The sequence below is a fragment of the Oncorhynchus nerka genome, linkage group LG2 (assembly GCF_034236695.1).
Source record: "Oncorhynchus nerka isolate Pitt River linkage group LG2, Oner_Uvic_2.0, whole genome shotgun sequence".
NCBI classification, from domain to species: Eukaryota; Metazoa; Chordata; class Actinopteri; order Salmoniformes; family Salmonidae; genus Oncorhynchus; species Oncorhynchus nerka.
In genome coordinates this window covers 45002199-45017602 of record NC_088397.1, presented here as the reverse complement: position 1 = coordinate 45017602, position 15404 = coordinate 45002199, and the positions used below count along the sequence as shown (strand labels likewise).

At 43.4% G+C, this 15404-nt stretch overlaps 1 protein-coding gene across 1 annotated transcript; it reads left to right on the top strand.

Moving 5' to 3' along the window:
- Window positions 1–12611: 12611 nt before the first annotated feature.
- On the top strand, window positions 12612–15111 carry LOC115145356 (potassium voltage-gated channel subfamily A member 10-like). The gene has a single exon (XM_029686855.2). It carries the CDS (start codon window positions 12770–12772, stop codon window positions 14465–14467), a length of 1698 nt encoding a protein of 565 aa, XP_029542715.1. The 5' UTR covers window positions 12612–12769; the 3' UTR covers window positions 14468–15111.
- The last annotated feature ends 293 nt before the right edge of the window (window positions 15112–15404 follow it).

Genomic DNA, 15404 nt, shown 5'->3' with positions numbered 1-15404 from the left:
GCGTTGGCCTGTGTGGTCAAGTGGTTAGTGCCACTGACCCCGGCACACATGTAAACCAGAATAAACTCTTAGAAAAAAAAAGTTATATCTAGAACCTTTGGCTGTCTCCATAGGAGAACCATTTGAAGAACTCTTTTTGGTTCAAGGTAGAACCCTTTTGGGTTCCATGAAAAACCTTTGGAACCCCAAATAGTTCTACCTGGAACCAAAACGGGTTCTACCTGGAACCAAAAAGGTTATCCTATGGGGACAATCGAATGACAATTTTTTCTAAGAGTGTAGGCATGGGTTCGAATCCGATCCATGCTTTTCTGACTCACAATATCTCCTACCTTTCCTGCCTAATCTTCACTATCCTAACTCAAAAAATGCAGAAGGCCTTGAAAAAATATGTAAATAAATAAGGGATCGAGTGGAGGTGTTGTATTTATTTATATCATGTACGCTTTCTTGATTCTAGATCATTTTTTTCCATATTGATACATGATGATATGATACATATTGATACAACTTTGGTGCATGATTTGACCAAATCATTTTGGGACAAATATCATTTTTTAAATCTATGACTGAAAAAATTCAGAATTAAAATGCATGATAAGGGAAATATCAAATTATACAACTATAATGGCTATTTAGAACTCATGTCCCAACCAGGCATTGGATAAATGTAGAGCACAAAATAGCCCCCAGTGTCTGTGAGGGAGAGATATTTGCAGAATGTGTGAAACTCTGGAACTGCCAGGAATTGTGTACGCTGCTCTTTCTTGAAGACGAGGAGGAGGAGTGTACCCTGGATGATGCTGTTCATCCTCTTCCACCATTAAACTAGCCTATAGAGGAGAGGGCAAAAACAGGGGGAAGAGGAGAAGAAGGGGGTAGGGGACTCCTCTTAAGCACCAGAATTCTATTTTAGTCATTTATTAGACACTCTTATCCAGAGCGACTTACAGGATAATTAGGGTTAAGCACCTTCCTCAAGGGGACATTGACAGATTTTTCACCCTAGTCATGTCAGGGATTCAAGAACACGACCTTTCAGGTTATTAATCCAACACTCTTAACCGCTAGGCAACCTGCCGCCCCAAATAATACACATGCCTGGATGTAGTGCACTCAGTCTCACATACTGCGCACACACACTGTCTTTGGGGGGGGGGGTTACATATTGAGGTAAACGGGGCTTCTGGTGCTCTTTTTGATTCATTATTTATCTGCCATCTAAGACAGTGATCCAGTAGTATCACGGCCTGAAAGAACACAGTGGAGTCTTGGATACCCGTTTTTAGGCCCATTTCAAGGGTATGCAGTATAAAAAATATATGATGTGAGGAATCTGACGGTTCTTGCAAGTTATAAAATGCATTTGTTCCACAAAAGGGAGAACAAACGTGGACGGGAGTCTTGAGATGGGTAAAACACCACATGTTGCAATTCAGAGTCTTGGATTGGAAGGTATGCAGGTTAGTCTTCTAAATAGGGAGATGCAAGGCTAAATTACACAATAGTCTAAATACCGATATAGTTCCTTTCATCACAGGACGCTAGCAGCACACACTGAGACAGTGAAGCACTGCAACTATTGCAAATGTGAGGCACACAATTGAAATGACACCATACCTGATTACACCATACCAACCTAAGGTGGGGTGTGTTCAGTTAGGGATGTGATAGAATACCTATTGCAACGGTACGGACAGGACAGGAGTTTCCGTGTGTTGTCGGGAACATGGAGACCTCAGCTTTTCAGCACCTACGTTACACCGTTTGATGCCAGGAAATTAATATCACGTTATCAACACCCCGCAGGCAGGCTCCAGCTGCACTGTGGAACTAAAGTCCTCACCAGGGACACACAAAGTGATTAGAGCAGAAATATTTTATAAGCCAATAAGAATCAGTGGGGATAGTAGGAGCAGGGAGATGTGGGAATGCTTCATCTTTGTGTTGCAGTCTGAGAGATGACACCTTGTTGAATTTGAGTTGAATGGCCGTTGTTCATCGCTAACTAGCATCAGAGGATCAGGGATATGCTGACGAAGATCTATATGTGACCGTAAAATTTCACTTGAATATGTTTACAGTATTTGCAAGTACCCTGTGTGCAGGATAATCCCTTCAATCATGTCTCTCTCTTTAACCACTTCCTATCTATCCAGTGTAGAGATAGTGTCAATGAGGGGAATGAGGCCATGAAGGTGAGGGTAGATCTGAAACATGGCATAGGACGGACCAACAAGGCCTAAGCGTGTGTATATGAAATATGATAGAGACCCAATGGCATTGGGCGTTTGGCAATTGATCATCCCGACAGACAGAAAGACAGCCAGATAGGCAGAAATACAGAGAGAGATAGATAGTACCTTCAGAAGTATTCCTAGTATTGGAACTTTCACCGGTAATCCTGTAGTATTCTCAGTACCGGTATACAGTAATTAGTGCAAGAAGCAATGCTACTGTATTATTAGTAGTATTACTATAAGCTTGCCAGGCACAGTGCTGCCTGTCTAGAATGTGAAAGCAACACCAAGCGCCTGATGGACCACATGTGGATTTTTTTTTTTCTCTCTCTCTCTCTCTCTCAGGGAAATTGGCCAGATTAATTGTAATCGTGTTGTTGTTGTTACATCAGAAGACATCTGTACCGCCTATTGACCTCCCGAGCTGTAGCTGCCCTGCCGTCTGTCCACGCTAGGTGCTAGGGAGAGAGCTTTGCCGCGGTTCATTCTGAATTAAGACATCGCCAGGCCACGGGCGGGATCTAAACCCATTCAAATAGGATACGGTAGCAGCTCCACATGGATATGCATCTTATCCCGCTTAAGGACGAGGTACCAGGTCTTTTTTTCTCTAACCTTTTTAGCTGTAATATTTTGTCATGTTAAGGATTAATGACATGGAAACCCAGTGTTATTATGAGTAATACTGGGCAGATTACTGTGTGATGTACAATGAACTCATGAGTAGTATCTACATGTAAGACTAAATAGAGGTAGCTAGTGCTACAGATTTGATTTTGGGTTGGTTTTTGGTTAGTTAAGACCAAGTTGAGAGGAACTGTTTTTTTGAAAGACAATTTCCTGTATTGATAACATTCACATTAGGTCGTTCACATTAGGTCGTGTTAATTCAGTGTCGGTTGACAGTTTTTGTCATATCAATTCACTCTATCGTCTAAAAAAAGAATTGCATAAATATGTAAGAGTCGATGAAGAAATGCTCTACATGGTTTGGATGTTGTCCAATATAACAGAAATGACCCTACCATGACCTTGTACACATATTTCCACACAGCTTTAATTTGGTTGAAAAGAGTGGAACGCTCATGCAATAACTACCTCTCACCTAGCCCTCGCGGATTTTGTCTCAGGGCAGAAGATCACAACCAAAAATGGAGTCTGTATAGCTACTTGAATCCATCCAGCCTGTGTCTAGTAACCCGCGGTATTGCAGGTCCATTTGAATTAGAGAACGAAGATACTGTAGATGGTGGAATGAGCGAGAGTGAGAATGTGACGCCAGAGGTATTGAAAGAAATCACACTACCTGTGACCGTAGACTGTGTTACCCGCATGGTGAGGAATGTTGATTAGAAATAGTGGGTGGTGGATGACATCTCTCCTCTCTACAGGGTTGTTGGCGTGTTTTTTATTTCTCTATGTCTGTGATGGAGAGGAATTTGATCATCTGTTTTCTAAGGATGAGTCTCCTATGCACCATACTTGTAATCAATCTTCCCTGTTCATATTGGATATTTGGGTTTATTAAATCAGAATGTGAATGGAATAGTCTTGTCACAGAATGACTGGACATGCGTTGTTAAATTGCAGTGGTTCGTTGGTCTTAAGACTGTATGAGATTTGACTTTCTCTTCCCGGTAGTTGGCCTAGACATGCAGAACACTCTCCATTCCATTGTATTAGTGAGCTGGAAACAATCCAGACATTTCAATTAAGTCTGCAATCTTTAGTCACTAGTGTTCATCTGTGAGAGTGATCCCCAGGGCTTATATCCCTGATCTGCTACACGTTGCATAATCTCCGTAATGGGGTAGAATCCACACAGCAACACACTGGCCAAACACCTCCTTGTGTCTGATGAGTTAGGACTGTCTAAATATAACAGCGAGGGTCACACTGGAACTTGGCAGTTTTTGCACGTCAAATAACGGTGCATGGCCCAAGGTTTCTGTTCCCTGGGGTTTGCCCAACAAATTGCAATCACATAAATTTTGTAACTGAAACAAAACAAGGAATCTCCCTCCAAAACAGTAACACAATGGTCACATGAAACTTAAAGCTGGAAGGTAATTTGAGTGGTTAGGGGTTAGGTTCTGGGTTAAGGTGAGGTGTTAGGAGTTAGTAAGTGGGTTAGGGTGAAGAGATAGATGTTAGTAAGTATTAACAAAAATAGGGCTAGATTAGAAAAACTAAAACACACTAAAAACAATGGTAAGGCTGGATTCGCAACTTGCAGATTGTGAGCTCAGGGTATTTGCATCCACTGCCATCCCCCAACATACCTCATTCCACGTCACATTGTCTTTTCACTCAATCTGCACTTTCATCCCACTGCATGACCATATGACCACAGTGGTCAAATATGACTAGCAAACAAATGTTCTATTAGCAAGAGAACAGGCTGCTTATTATTATCTCACAATGATCCTGGACAATTTCTCTTATGGGTGGAAATGCATTCGGATTGCCTGAAGGCCTCACTCTGACCTCTGACCTCACTCGGACCCAAAGCTGTTCACCTCTGAAGGGGGCAGGACCTAGGACAGCCCTCCTACCCTCCTGGCCCTGGCCAAACATTTCTCCCGTGTTTGAAGTCGCCACTGAGATAGGTGTCTTCTGAGCTATAGGATTACTTGACTGATAAAACTAGGGGCATTATATTACACTCGTAGATTGGAATAACCAGAGGAGCGTTCTACCTGACGTACACTTTGAAATCCTTCCGGGCCTAATGGATGAGCGTATTATGGAACGTTTAGATAGAATGTCTAGATCATGTGTTCTGGATGATGAGACACACGCGCCTCAATGACATATCATGTTCAACCTGGCTGTCTGCTGAACCCCCAAAAAAACTGTTTTTGGATACTGTATACCCTGAGCGGAGTTTCCTGCAACTCTGGACCTATCAACATTCATGAATGGAAAGCTGATTGATTTCACCTTCCCATTTCAACTGGATTTCTTTAGCATGTTTCCATGTCATGCTACATGCATGATCGGCTTAGGCAATTAGTCATGCAGTGTGCTGGCAGACACACACAGTACAAGCAGCCCCAGCATATTCATTACACGCATGGGTGACTGAAAAAGTGCTATGTAAACAGTGTCCATGTTCACAGTTAAAGGGATAGTGTCACTGAGAGGGGGATCAGATGAGCAACACTGGGATAATGATACCAGGGAGAGAGTGACACTGCAGTAGCTAGAGACCTGCGAACAGGAAAAGAGTGGCACTTTTTACTACTTTTTTATTTTACCCAGTAAGCCCGAATAAGAACACATTCTCATTTACAGCAACGACCTGGGGAACAATTGCAGGGAAGTGGATGAATGAGCCAAATGAAAGCTGGGGATGACTACTGTAGGTGGCCAAGATTGTATGAGGGCCAGAATGGGAATTTAGACAGGACTACAGGGTTAACACCCCTACTTTTACAATAAGTGCTATGGGATCTTTAGTAACCACTTAGTGTCACAACACCCATTTAACAGCACCCTACACAGGGCAATGTCCCCAATCACTGCCCTGGGCCATTAGGATATTTATTTTTTTGACTAGAGGAAATATTGCTTCCTACTGGCCCTCCAACATCACTTCTAGCAGCATCTGATCTCCCATTCAAGGATGACCAGAACCAACCCTGCTTAGCTTCAATGAGAAGCCAGCAGTGGTGAGCTGCTGCAGTAGCTAAAGACCAGGGAGGGAGTGGCACTGTGACACTGTAGTAGCTAGCTGCTGTATGCTGCCTCCCTGATCATCTCCCTTCTGTCCCCTTCTTTCACTCTGCCCTCTCTTTCTAGTTCACTCTCGCCCCCTCTTTTTACCCCTTTCCCTCTCGCTGTGTCTCTCTCACTCTTTCCTTCTCTCTCACCCTCGTCTCCTCCTGCTTTCTCTATCTCACAGTCACAAATCACTATGCTGGGAATGCATTGATTAGACTCAGGCAAGTGTTTCTCGCTCACTCTGTCTCCTCTGTTTATGTGTGCAGTGTTTAACTGGCAGCCGCTGCTTCAACAGACCGCCTGCCTTAATGACATAGTAAAAACACATCCCTGTGGAAAAGTGTGATGCCTCAGCACTGTGTGTGTGCGTGTGCGCGTGTGCGTGTGTGCGTGTGCGCGTGTGCGTGTATGTGTGTGCGTGTGTGCGCGTGTGTGTGTGTGTGTGTGTGTGTGTGTGTGAGTGTGTGTGTGTGTGTGTGTGTGTGTGTGTGTGTGTGTGTGTGTGTGTGTGTGTGTGTGTGTGTGTGTGTGTGTGTGTGTGTGTGTGTGTGTGTGTGTGTGTGGAGGGCATGGAGAAAGCACAAGAGGGATTGGCGGGCGTTGAAGGTTTGCTTGACCTTGGGAGCCACTCTCCGCTCCTCTATTCCCGCAGTGCTTTTTGTTGCAAACAACCGCAAGAAGACAGAAATCCCAGGCTGACCCAAGCTGACAGGTAGACTAGATGGGTTGAATCTATTCCGACTACATGGATAATCGGCTCTCTGCGTAACACAATAGCCTTGTGGTGTTGCCAAGTTGGCCGTCCTTCTCAGGGAGCACCTGATTAACTTTGATTGGAAGCTTTTTTCTTTCTTTCTAAGGAATCAGCAATTCAGCATGGAGATGGATGTAGCCGTGCTGTAGATTTAATGTCCTTTCTGCTTTGGCTCACTGCAGAGCGTTGTGACAGAGCAGCCGTTTTGATAATTTGACAAAGCCTTGCTCGCTGGCATGCAGTGTGGACGTGCTAAAATGAAATCAAAGTGTATTGGTCGTGTACACAGTTTAGCGGATGTTATAGCGGGTGCAGCAAAATGCTTATATTACTAGCTCCTAACGATGCAGTATAATGTCAAACAAGTACACAAATAATAAACAATTAAAACAAACAACAATAAATTTTAAAAAACACCCAAATAGCGCTGTAACAGTAATCCAATTAACACCCCAAAAAGAAATGTAACAGTAATCCAATTAACAACCCAAATAGCACTGTAACAGTAATCCAACTAACAACCCTGATAGCACTGTAAAAGTAATCCAATTAACAACCCAAATAGCACTGTAACAGTAATCCAATTAACAACCCAAATAGCTCTGTAACAGTAATCCAATTAACAACCCAAATAGCACTGTAACAGTAATCCAATTAACCACCCAAATAGCACTGCAACAGTAATCCAATTAACAACCCAAATAGCACTGTAACAGTAATCCAATTAACAACCCAAATAGCGCTGTAACAGTAATCCAATTAACCACCCAAATTGCACTGTAACAGTAATCCAATTAACCACCCAAATAGCACTGTAGCAGTAATCCAATTAACAACCCAAATAGCACTGTAACAGTAATCCAATTAACAACCCAAATAGCACTGTAACAGCAATCCAATTAACCACCCAAATAGCACTGTAACAGTAATCCAAATTCAATCTATAAGTATATACACCAGATTCATTTACACAATATACTGTATATTAAGAATGATATGTACAACAGTAGATAGAGTGAGCTATGTCAAGAAGTAAAATATGAATATATTAGAATGAGCTGTCAAGAATACAATATTTAAATACAGGAGTACAAAACCCCATGGCAAAATGGATAGAATTTTAGGAAATTAGCTTCCTAAGGGGCAGCCCTCTCTAAGGTGCATGTTAGAGTACCGAGTGGTAGCTGGCTAGTGACAGTGCCTGAGGTTCAGGGGAGGGTACTGGGCAGAGGGCGGCTAGTGGTGACTGTTTAACAGTCTGATGGCCCGGAGATAGAAGCTGTTTATCAGTCTCTCAGTTCCATCTTTGATGCACCTGTACTGTCTCCGCCGTCTAGATGGTAGCGGGGCGAACAAGCCTTGGCTCAAGTGTCTAAATTCCTTGATGTTCTTCTTGGCCTTCCTGTGACACCGGGTGCTGTAGGTGACCTGGAGGGCAAGGCAGCGTGCCCCGGTTAATGAGTTGGGCTGACCGCACTACCTGCTGGAGAGTCCTGTGGTTGCGGGCGGTGGAATTGCCGCACCATGTGGTAATATAGCCCAACAGGATGTTCTTTATGGTGCATCTGTAGAAGTTTGTGAGGGTCTTAGGGGCCAAGACAAATTTCTTCAGCCTCCTGAGAAGCTCTTGACCATCTCCACTGCAGCCCGTCAAAGTGGATGGGGGCATACTCTCTCTGCTGTCTTTTGTAGTCCAAGATCAGCTCCTTCGTTTCGTTGACGTTTAGGATGAGGTTATTGTTGTTGTTGTTGGTAATCAGGCCTACCATTGTTGTGCTGTCAGAAAGGAGGAGGCTGAGCACACACCCCTGTGGAGCACCCATGTTGAGGAGCAGCGTGGTGGAGGAGTTGTTGCCTATCTTCACCACCTGAGGTCGGCCCGTCAGGAAGTCTAGGACCCAGTTGTACAAGGAGGGGTTCAGACACAGGGCCCTGAACTTAGTGATGAGCTTGAAAGGCTGACCTGTAGTCAATGAACAGCATTCTTACGTATTCTTATTGTCCAGGTGGGGGGCAGTGTGCAGTGCAATGGTGATTGTGGTGTCCGTGGATCTGTTGGGGCGGTATTCAAATTGTAGTGGGTCTAAGGTGTCAGGTAAGCTGGAGTTGATATGATCCTAACTAGCATCTCAAAGCAGTTCATGATTACAGAAGTGATTACCTTCACTTTCTTGGCTACAGGAACAATGGTAGACATTTTGAAGCAAGTGGGGACAACAGACAGGGATAGGGAGAGATTGAATATGTCCGTAAACACTCCAGCAAGCCAGTCTGCACATGCTCTGAGGATGCAGATTGGGATGCCGTTGGGGCCGAAAGCCTTGCGAGGGCTAACCAGCTTAAATGTCTTTCTCACGTCGGCCACACGAGATTGGGAGCCCACAGTCCTTGTGAGCAGCGGGGGGCCACGTCGGTGGCACTGTGTTGTTTTCTTCGAAGCGGACGAAGAAGGTGTTTAGCCGAGAGTCCAGCTAAGCCCGTCGGTGTCTGCGACGTGGATGGCTTTCCCTTTATAATCCGTGATTGTCTGGAGTCCCTGCCACATGTATCTCGTGTCTGAGTCATTGAATTACGACTCCACTTTGTCCCTGTAATGTAATTTTGCCTCTTTGATTGCCTTATGAAGGTTGCAGCGGGTCTGTTTGTACACGTCCATCTTCACCTTGCAGTGGTTAAATATGGTGGTTCACGCTTTCAATTTTGCACCAATGCTGCCATCTATTCACGTTTTAAAGTTCTAATCATCACTTTAGGAACAAGATCCTCTATGCACTTCCTGGGGGGGGTGGTATACAAGGCAAATTCAGGATGTTGGCCTTCTAGGCAGAGTTGCAAAGAAAAAAGCCATATATCAGACTGGCCAATTAAAAGAAAAGATTAATGTGGGCAAAAGAACATAGACACTGGACAGAGGAACTCTGCCTAGAAGGCCAGCATCCCGGAATCGCCTCTTCACTATTGACTTTGAGGCTGGTGTTTTGCGAGTAATATTTAATGAGGACTTGTGAGGCGTCTGTTTCTCAAACTAGACACTCTAATGTACTGGTTAGAGTCAGTTTGCGCTGTTCTGTGAAGGGAGTATTTTATGAGATCTTCAGTTTCTTGGCAATTTCTCACATGGAATAGCCTTCATTTCTCAGAACAAGAATGGACTGATGAGTTTCAGAAGAAAGTTCTTTGTTTATGGCCATTTTGAGCCTGTAATCGAACCCACAATGCTCATACTCCAGATACTGAACTAGTCTAAAGAAGGCCAGTTTAATTGCTTCTTTAATCAGGACAACAGTTTTCAGCTGTGCTAACATAATTGCAAAAGGGTTTTCTAATGATCAATTAGACTTTTAAAATTATAAACTTGGATTAGATAACACAACGTGCCATCAGTGATGGTTGCTGATAATGGGCCCCTGTACCCCTATGTAGATATTCCATAAAAAAATCAGCAATTTCCAGCTACAATAGTAATTTACAACATTAACAATGTCTACACTGTATTTCTGATCAATTTGATGTTATTTTAATGGAGAACAAAATTGCTTTTCTTTCAAAAACAAGGACATTTCTAAGTTACCCCAAACTTTTGAACGGAAGTGTGTGTGTGTGTGTGTGTGTGTGTGTGTGTGTGTGTGTGTGTGTGTGTGTGTGTGTGTGTGTGTGTGTGTGTGTGTGTGTGTGTGTGTGTGTGTAGAGATGGGGGATAGAGTCCTCAGGTACACAATGAAAGTGTATGGAGGGTGTATGACAGGAAGATCTAAGTGAGGTTGGATTGGATGTGCGCCCCTGAGGTGTTATGGTGTCTGCTTAGACTGCAGGAGCTGTGGTAAGATTAGGATCTAACGTCCCTAGTCAGACTGATCTCTGTTGACTCCACAACAGTGGGGATATACTAGGGCTCCCTAGCTACCTTCAGTATCACAATACCCTACTAACTGAGGAGGGCACAGTGGGGGGTGACCCCCGCAACATTCACACCACTACAGTAAGTGTGTGTGTGTGTGTGTGTGTGTGTGCGTGCGTGCGTGCGTGCGTGCGTGCGTGCGTGCGTGCGTGCGTGCGTGCGCGTGTGCGTGTGTGTGTGTGTGTTTGTGTGCGTGAGTGGGTGTCCGTATTGGAGTCTCTAGTTTCGTATTGGGTGTATGATTACCAAATGAGAGGCTTTACTAGAGCCCAAGACAGTCCGATATCCTGACTGTCATGCTGTATGAGCAGAGGTAGGGAGAAGGAGCACGGGAGCACAGATACCTGGAGAGGACAGAGAGAGAGCGGTCAAAAGAACTTCAGGCTCAGACCTGGGGACGCTGGTGAGTGCTCCAGACATCTGTACACAGTTAGCTTCAAACTTGTTAATGGTGTGTGTGTGTTCCTCTTTCCCTGTGGTGTGAATGGGGATGGAGTTAGTAGTGGGACGGGGTCCTGTTATCTGATTTGGTAACACTTTTTATAGTGCTTTGTAAACTGTGTCTGTTTTACACATGATGGATACTTGTGACCAGCAAAGCTTGTTTTGAGAGCAAAAACCTTAAAATTCTAATCAAGGATTGAATGGTGTTTGATTTAGTTTTTCGTGTGCTTTTGGTTTGGAAAACTCAATAAACTGCATCTGAGATTAAGGTGGTCTGGACTCCCATAATCCACACAGAAAGACACGCACGCTAACACACACACGTCCACAGGGAATATCTGACATGTCTTTGAGCTTCCATATCTTCAGAGTTTTCTCTGTAATGTTTTGTAGCACAAGCGTTTCACCTATGTCTATTATTCTCTCTGATCCCTTTTCATCAGAGTGAAAACAGCTACTCAGAACGATAGGAAATTCATTTAGAAACACAGTTAAGGTCTGCCGTAGGCCATCCACGGTACTATAAACATGTAAATGGTAGATCTTTGGTATGTTTTCAACAGCAACATACAGTATATTCAAAATGAGTAGATTCACACTAACTTCAGCAAACGCTCATAAAATTCAAGGTATATTATATATATATTTTTTTTATTATTTCACCTTTATTTAACCAGGTAGGCTAGTTGAGAAAAAGTTCTCATTTACAACTGCGATCTGGCCAAGATAAAGCAAAGCAGTGAGACACAAACAACAACACAGTGACACATGGAATAAACAAACACAGTCAATAATACAATAGGAAAAAGTCTATATACAGTGTGTGTAAATGAGGTAGGATAAGGGAGGTAAGGAAATAAATAGGCCAAAGTGGCGAAATAATTACAATATAGCAGTTAAACACTGGAGTGATAGATGTGCAGAAGATGAGTGTGCAAGTAGAAATACTGGGGTGCAAAGGAGCAAAACTAAATAAATAAAATAAAATAATATTTACCTGGTTCTTGCAAACTTTCTGACCCCGAAGAAATGTGGAAACGATATGACCTCAAATTTCATCAAGATCAATGTGATATCAAGTGCAGTTTATAACCTGCTGCCAAAGCCTGCAGTGCCACTGTATCTGTAAGTGACCCAAGAGTTTCTCTCTGCATGTGCAAGGCCCTAGGTGTCAAGTAGAGACAGCGGTCGCAATGTAAAAGCTTGTGTCAGGATATGTTTACCTGTCTAAACCTAACAAGTGGAAAGATAAATGTCTTAACACCACTCATCCATCCCAAGTTGCTTTACTGTAATGTTCGATTGATATGAAAAATAACTAAGACTATGTAAATGTACCATCCAGGCATAACTCTGACGATCAAAATATATGTTGTGTTTTTGAGTTGTGAGTCATTTATGACTGAAGTGTGATGGAGAGCTGATCTCCTGTTTCAGGAGACTGAGCTGAGAGATGATGATATAGAGGGATGTCTTGTTTACGGTCACATACAAACAGAGCCAGAGGATGGAAACTAAGCAGACTTGTATTTAATTTTTTCAGATTACAAGGAGATGGCATCTTAAATCAGACCACCCTGTTGAATACACCTGTCTGAATGCTCTTCGGGAACAAGGAGACCGTGGCAGGATCATCAGGCTGGTTGTGGCGTCGCCCCAGTCCCATCTCACTGAGGAACAGAGGAGTGCACCGAGAAACGCACAGTGATGGAGGTGCCACTGGTGAACTTTGAGAACATGGATGATATCGGCATCAACATGGGCGACCCCAGTGACTCGGGGTACCCCACTTCGCCCACCTCAGAGGCGGTGCCTGATCAAAACCTAGTCACCAATCGTGTGACGTCACAAAATTCGGCACAGCACCATGGGCACCAGATCAGGCCTGAGGGGTTTTCTCCCTCTACACCGCCTACACTGACTGCTAAAGGACAATCTAGATGCAACAGTCTGCTGTCCAACTTCAAACTCCTGATGAACAGTGAGGGCTCGCCGATTGACAGCATCTTCAATCAGCTGGTTCAGGAGTGCCGTGACAACGAAGAAGACCTGTTTGGTGAGAAGCTGGAAGTGAAGGACGGGAATCAGAAAGTGGTCATCAATATTTCAGGCATGATGTTCGAGACACAACTCAAAACACTATCACAGTTTCCAGACACCCTGCTAGGAGACCCCGCGAAAAGGATGTACTACTTCGACCCCATGAAGAATGAGTACTTTTTCGACAGGAATCGTCCAAGCTTCGATGGGATCTTGTACTTCTATCAGTCTGGGGGCAAAATTCGAAGACCGGTCAACGTCCCCTTAGAGATTTTTGCAAAAGAGATTGTTTTCTACAAATTAGGAAAAGAAGCTATGGAACAGTTCCGTGAAATTGAGGGGTTCATAACAGAACCCGAGCCGCTGTTGCCCACCAACGAGGTCCATAAGCAGTTTTGGCTCCTTTTTGAGTATCCAGAGAGTTCCAGTGCAGCTCGGTCAGTGGCCCTGGTGTCTGTCTTTGTCATTGTCATCTCCATCTTCATTTTCTGCCTGGAAACTCTTCCAGAGTTCCGTGATGACGTAGACTTTATCACCACCTTTTCCCTGGGTCTCAATGGAACTCAGGAAGGACCTGCTTCAGTACAAAACAACTTATTTACCTATTTCACAGACCCCTTTTTCATTGTGGAAACTATCTGCATAGTTTGGTTCTGCTTTGAGCTTGGTGTACGCTTTGTAGTCTGCCCGAGCAAAAGTGACTTCTTCCACGACATTATGAACACCATTGACATTGTCTCTATAATCCCCTATTTTGTAACCATGGTGACAGAGCTGTGGACCACGCCAGATACAGACATCAACTCCAGCCAGAACATGTCACTGGCCATCTTACGCATCATCCGACTAGTGCGAGTCTTCCGAATCTTCAAGCTCTCACGGCACTCCAAGGGGCTTCAGATCCTGGGCCAAACCCTGAAAGCTAGTATGAGGGAGCTCGGTCTGCTGATCTTCTTCCTCTTCATTGGAGTCATACTCTTCTCCAGTGCCATCTACTTTGCTGAGGTGGACGAGCCCCAAACACAGTTTGTTAGTATCCCTGACGGGTTCTGGTGGGCTGTGGTGACAATGACCACTGTGGGATACGGGGACATGTGTCCTACTACTCTGGGAGGCAAAATGGTGGGGACTCTTTGCGCCATTGCCGGCGTGTTGACCATCGCCTTACCCGTCCCTGTTATCGTCTCCAACTTTAACTATTTCTATCACCGGGAGACAGAGCAAGCAGAGAAACAAGTGATTGATGATGCGACAGAGGCGGCTCAGAAAGTATCTGACGCAAACAGATATGAGTATGTTAGTGCAACCTCTCCTAGCATGAGCAAAATCAATGGTAGAGTGCAGGATGACAGGAATGACATGTAATCTGTTTATCATTGAAGTTATTATAACCAAGGGTATGACAAACTAAGAAATCAAACATATCTAAATACTAAAATGCACTGATTTAATTGTTGTTTCTGTATTTTATATTCCATTCATAGCAGCGTTTGTGCACATGGTATAGTATTCATCTCTCACAATATTCAAAATAAGAAGCTAATATTAGTTATCAGCCTGACTGATCTGCATGTGGATGTGTCAAAATGCAATTAAGATTATGTATAAACAGTTACAGCAAAAAAAACATTTACAGTTTGAACTGGACAGATCTTGAGTGTATGTGGCATACAAATCCTGCAGTTGTATTTGGCATGGCATGATGATACCTTAGCATCAGGCAATTGTGTTCATTCAATTGTTTTCATGAAAAATATAAATTACACTGTGAACTACATTTCATTTTCAAAAGACATGAGCAAGAAAAACACCCTTGGATCAGGGCTTATGTTACACCACATGTTCATGGTATACTTTCATGGCATACACCAGTAAGTGCAAAACATGCTGTCGGCAACTCTAGTTTTTGACACTATTATGCTGCGGTAGTTTTATCCCACTAGCATTCTAATAACGCAGTAGTTTTATCACACAATCTATGTAGACACTAACTAGACCCTTTAGGGCAGCACTTTATAATGACACCTAGTAATGAAGCATTTATAATGGATTAGTTAATATTTTATGCATGTATTATTTCAAATGTTAGTAAGCTCGTTATTAACAGCTTCATAAACAACTTTTAAAAGTATTTTTTAGAATGATTCATTAGATCATGAATAATATGTTTAATATAGGTACTAATCATTAGTTAAGTATTTTTGCGTGGCCTAATGTAAAGTGAGTGTTATAACGTTAGACAATATTAAAAGTGAGTACTGCTGGAATGGTAGCTCCTTAAAGGGGCAATCAGCAGTTGGTA

Coding starts and splice junctions, on each gene's coding strand:
- LOC115145356 (XM_029686855.2), top strand. CDS start 12,770: ATGGAGGTGCCACTGGTGAACTTTGAGAACATGGATGATATCGGCATC.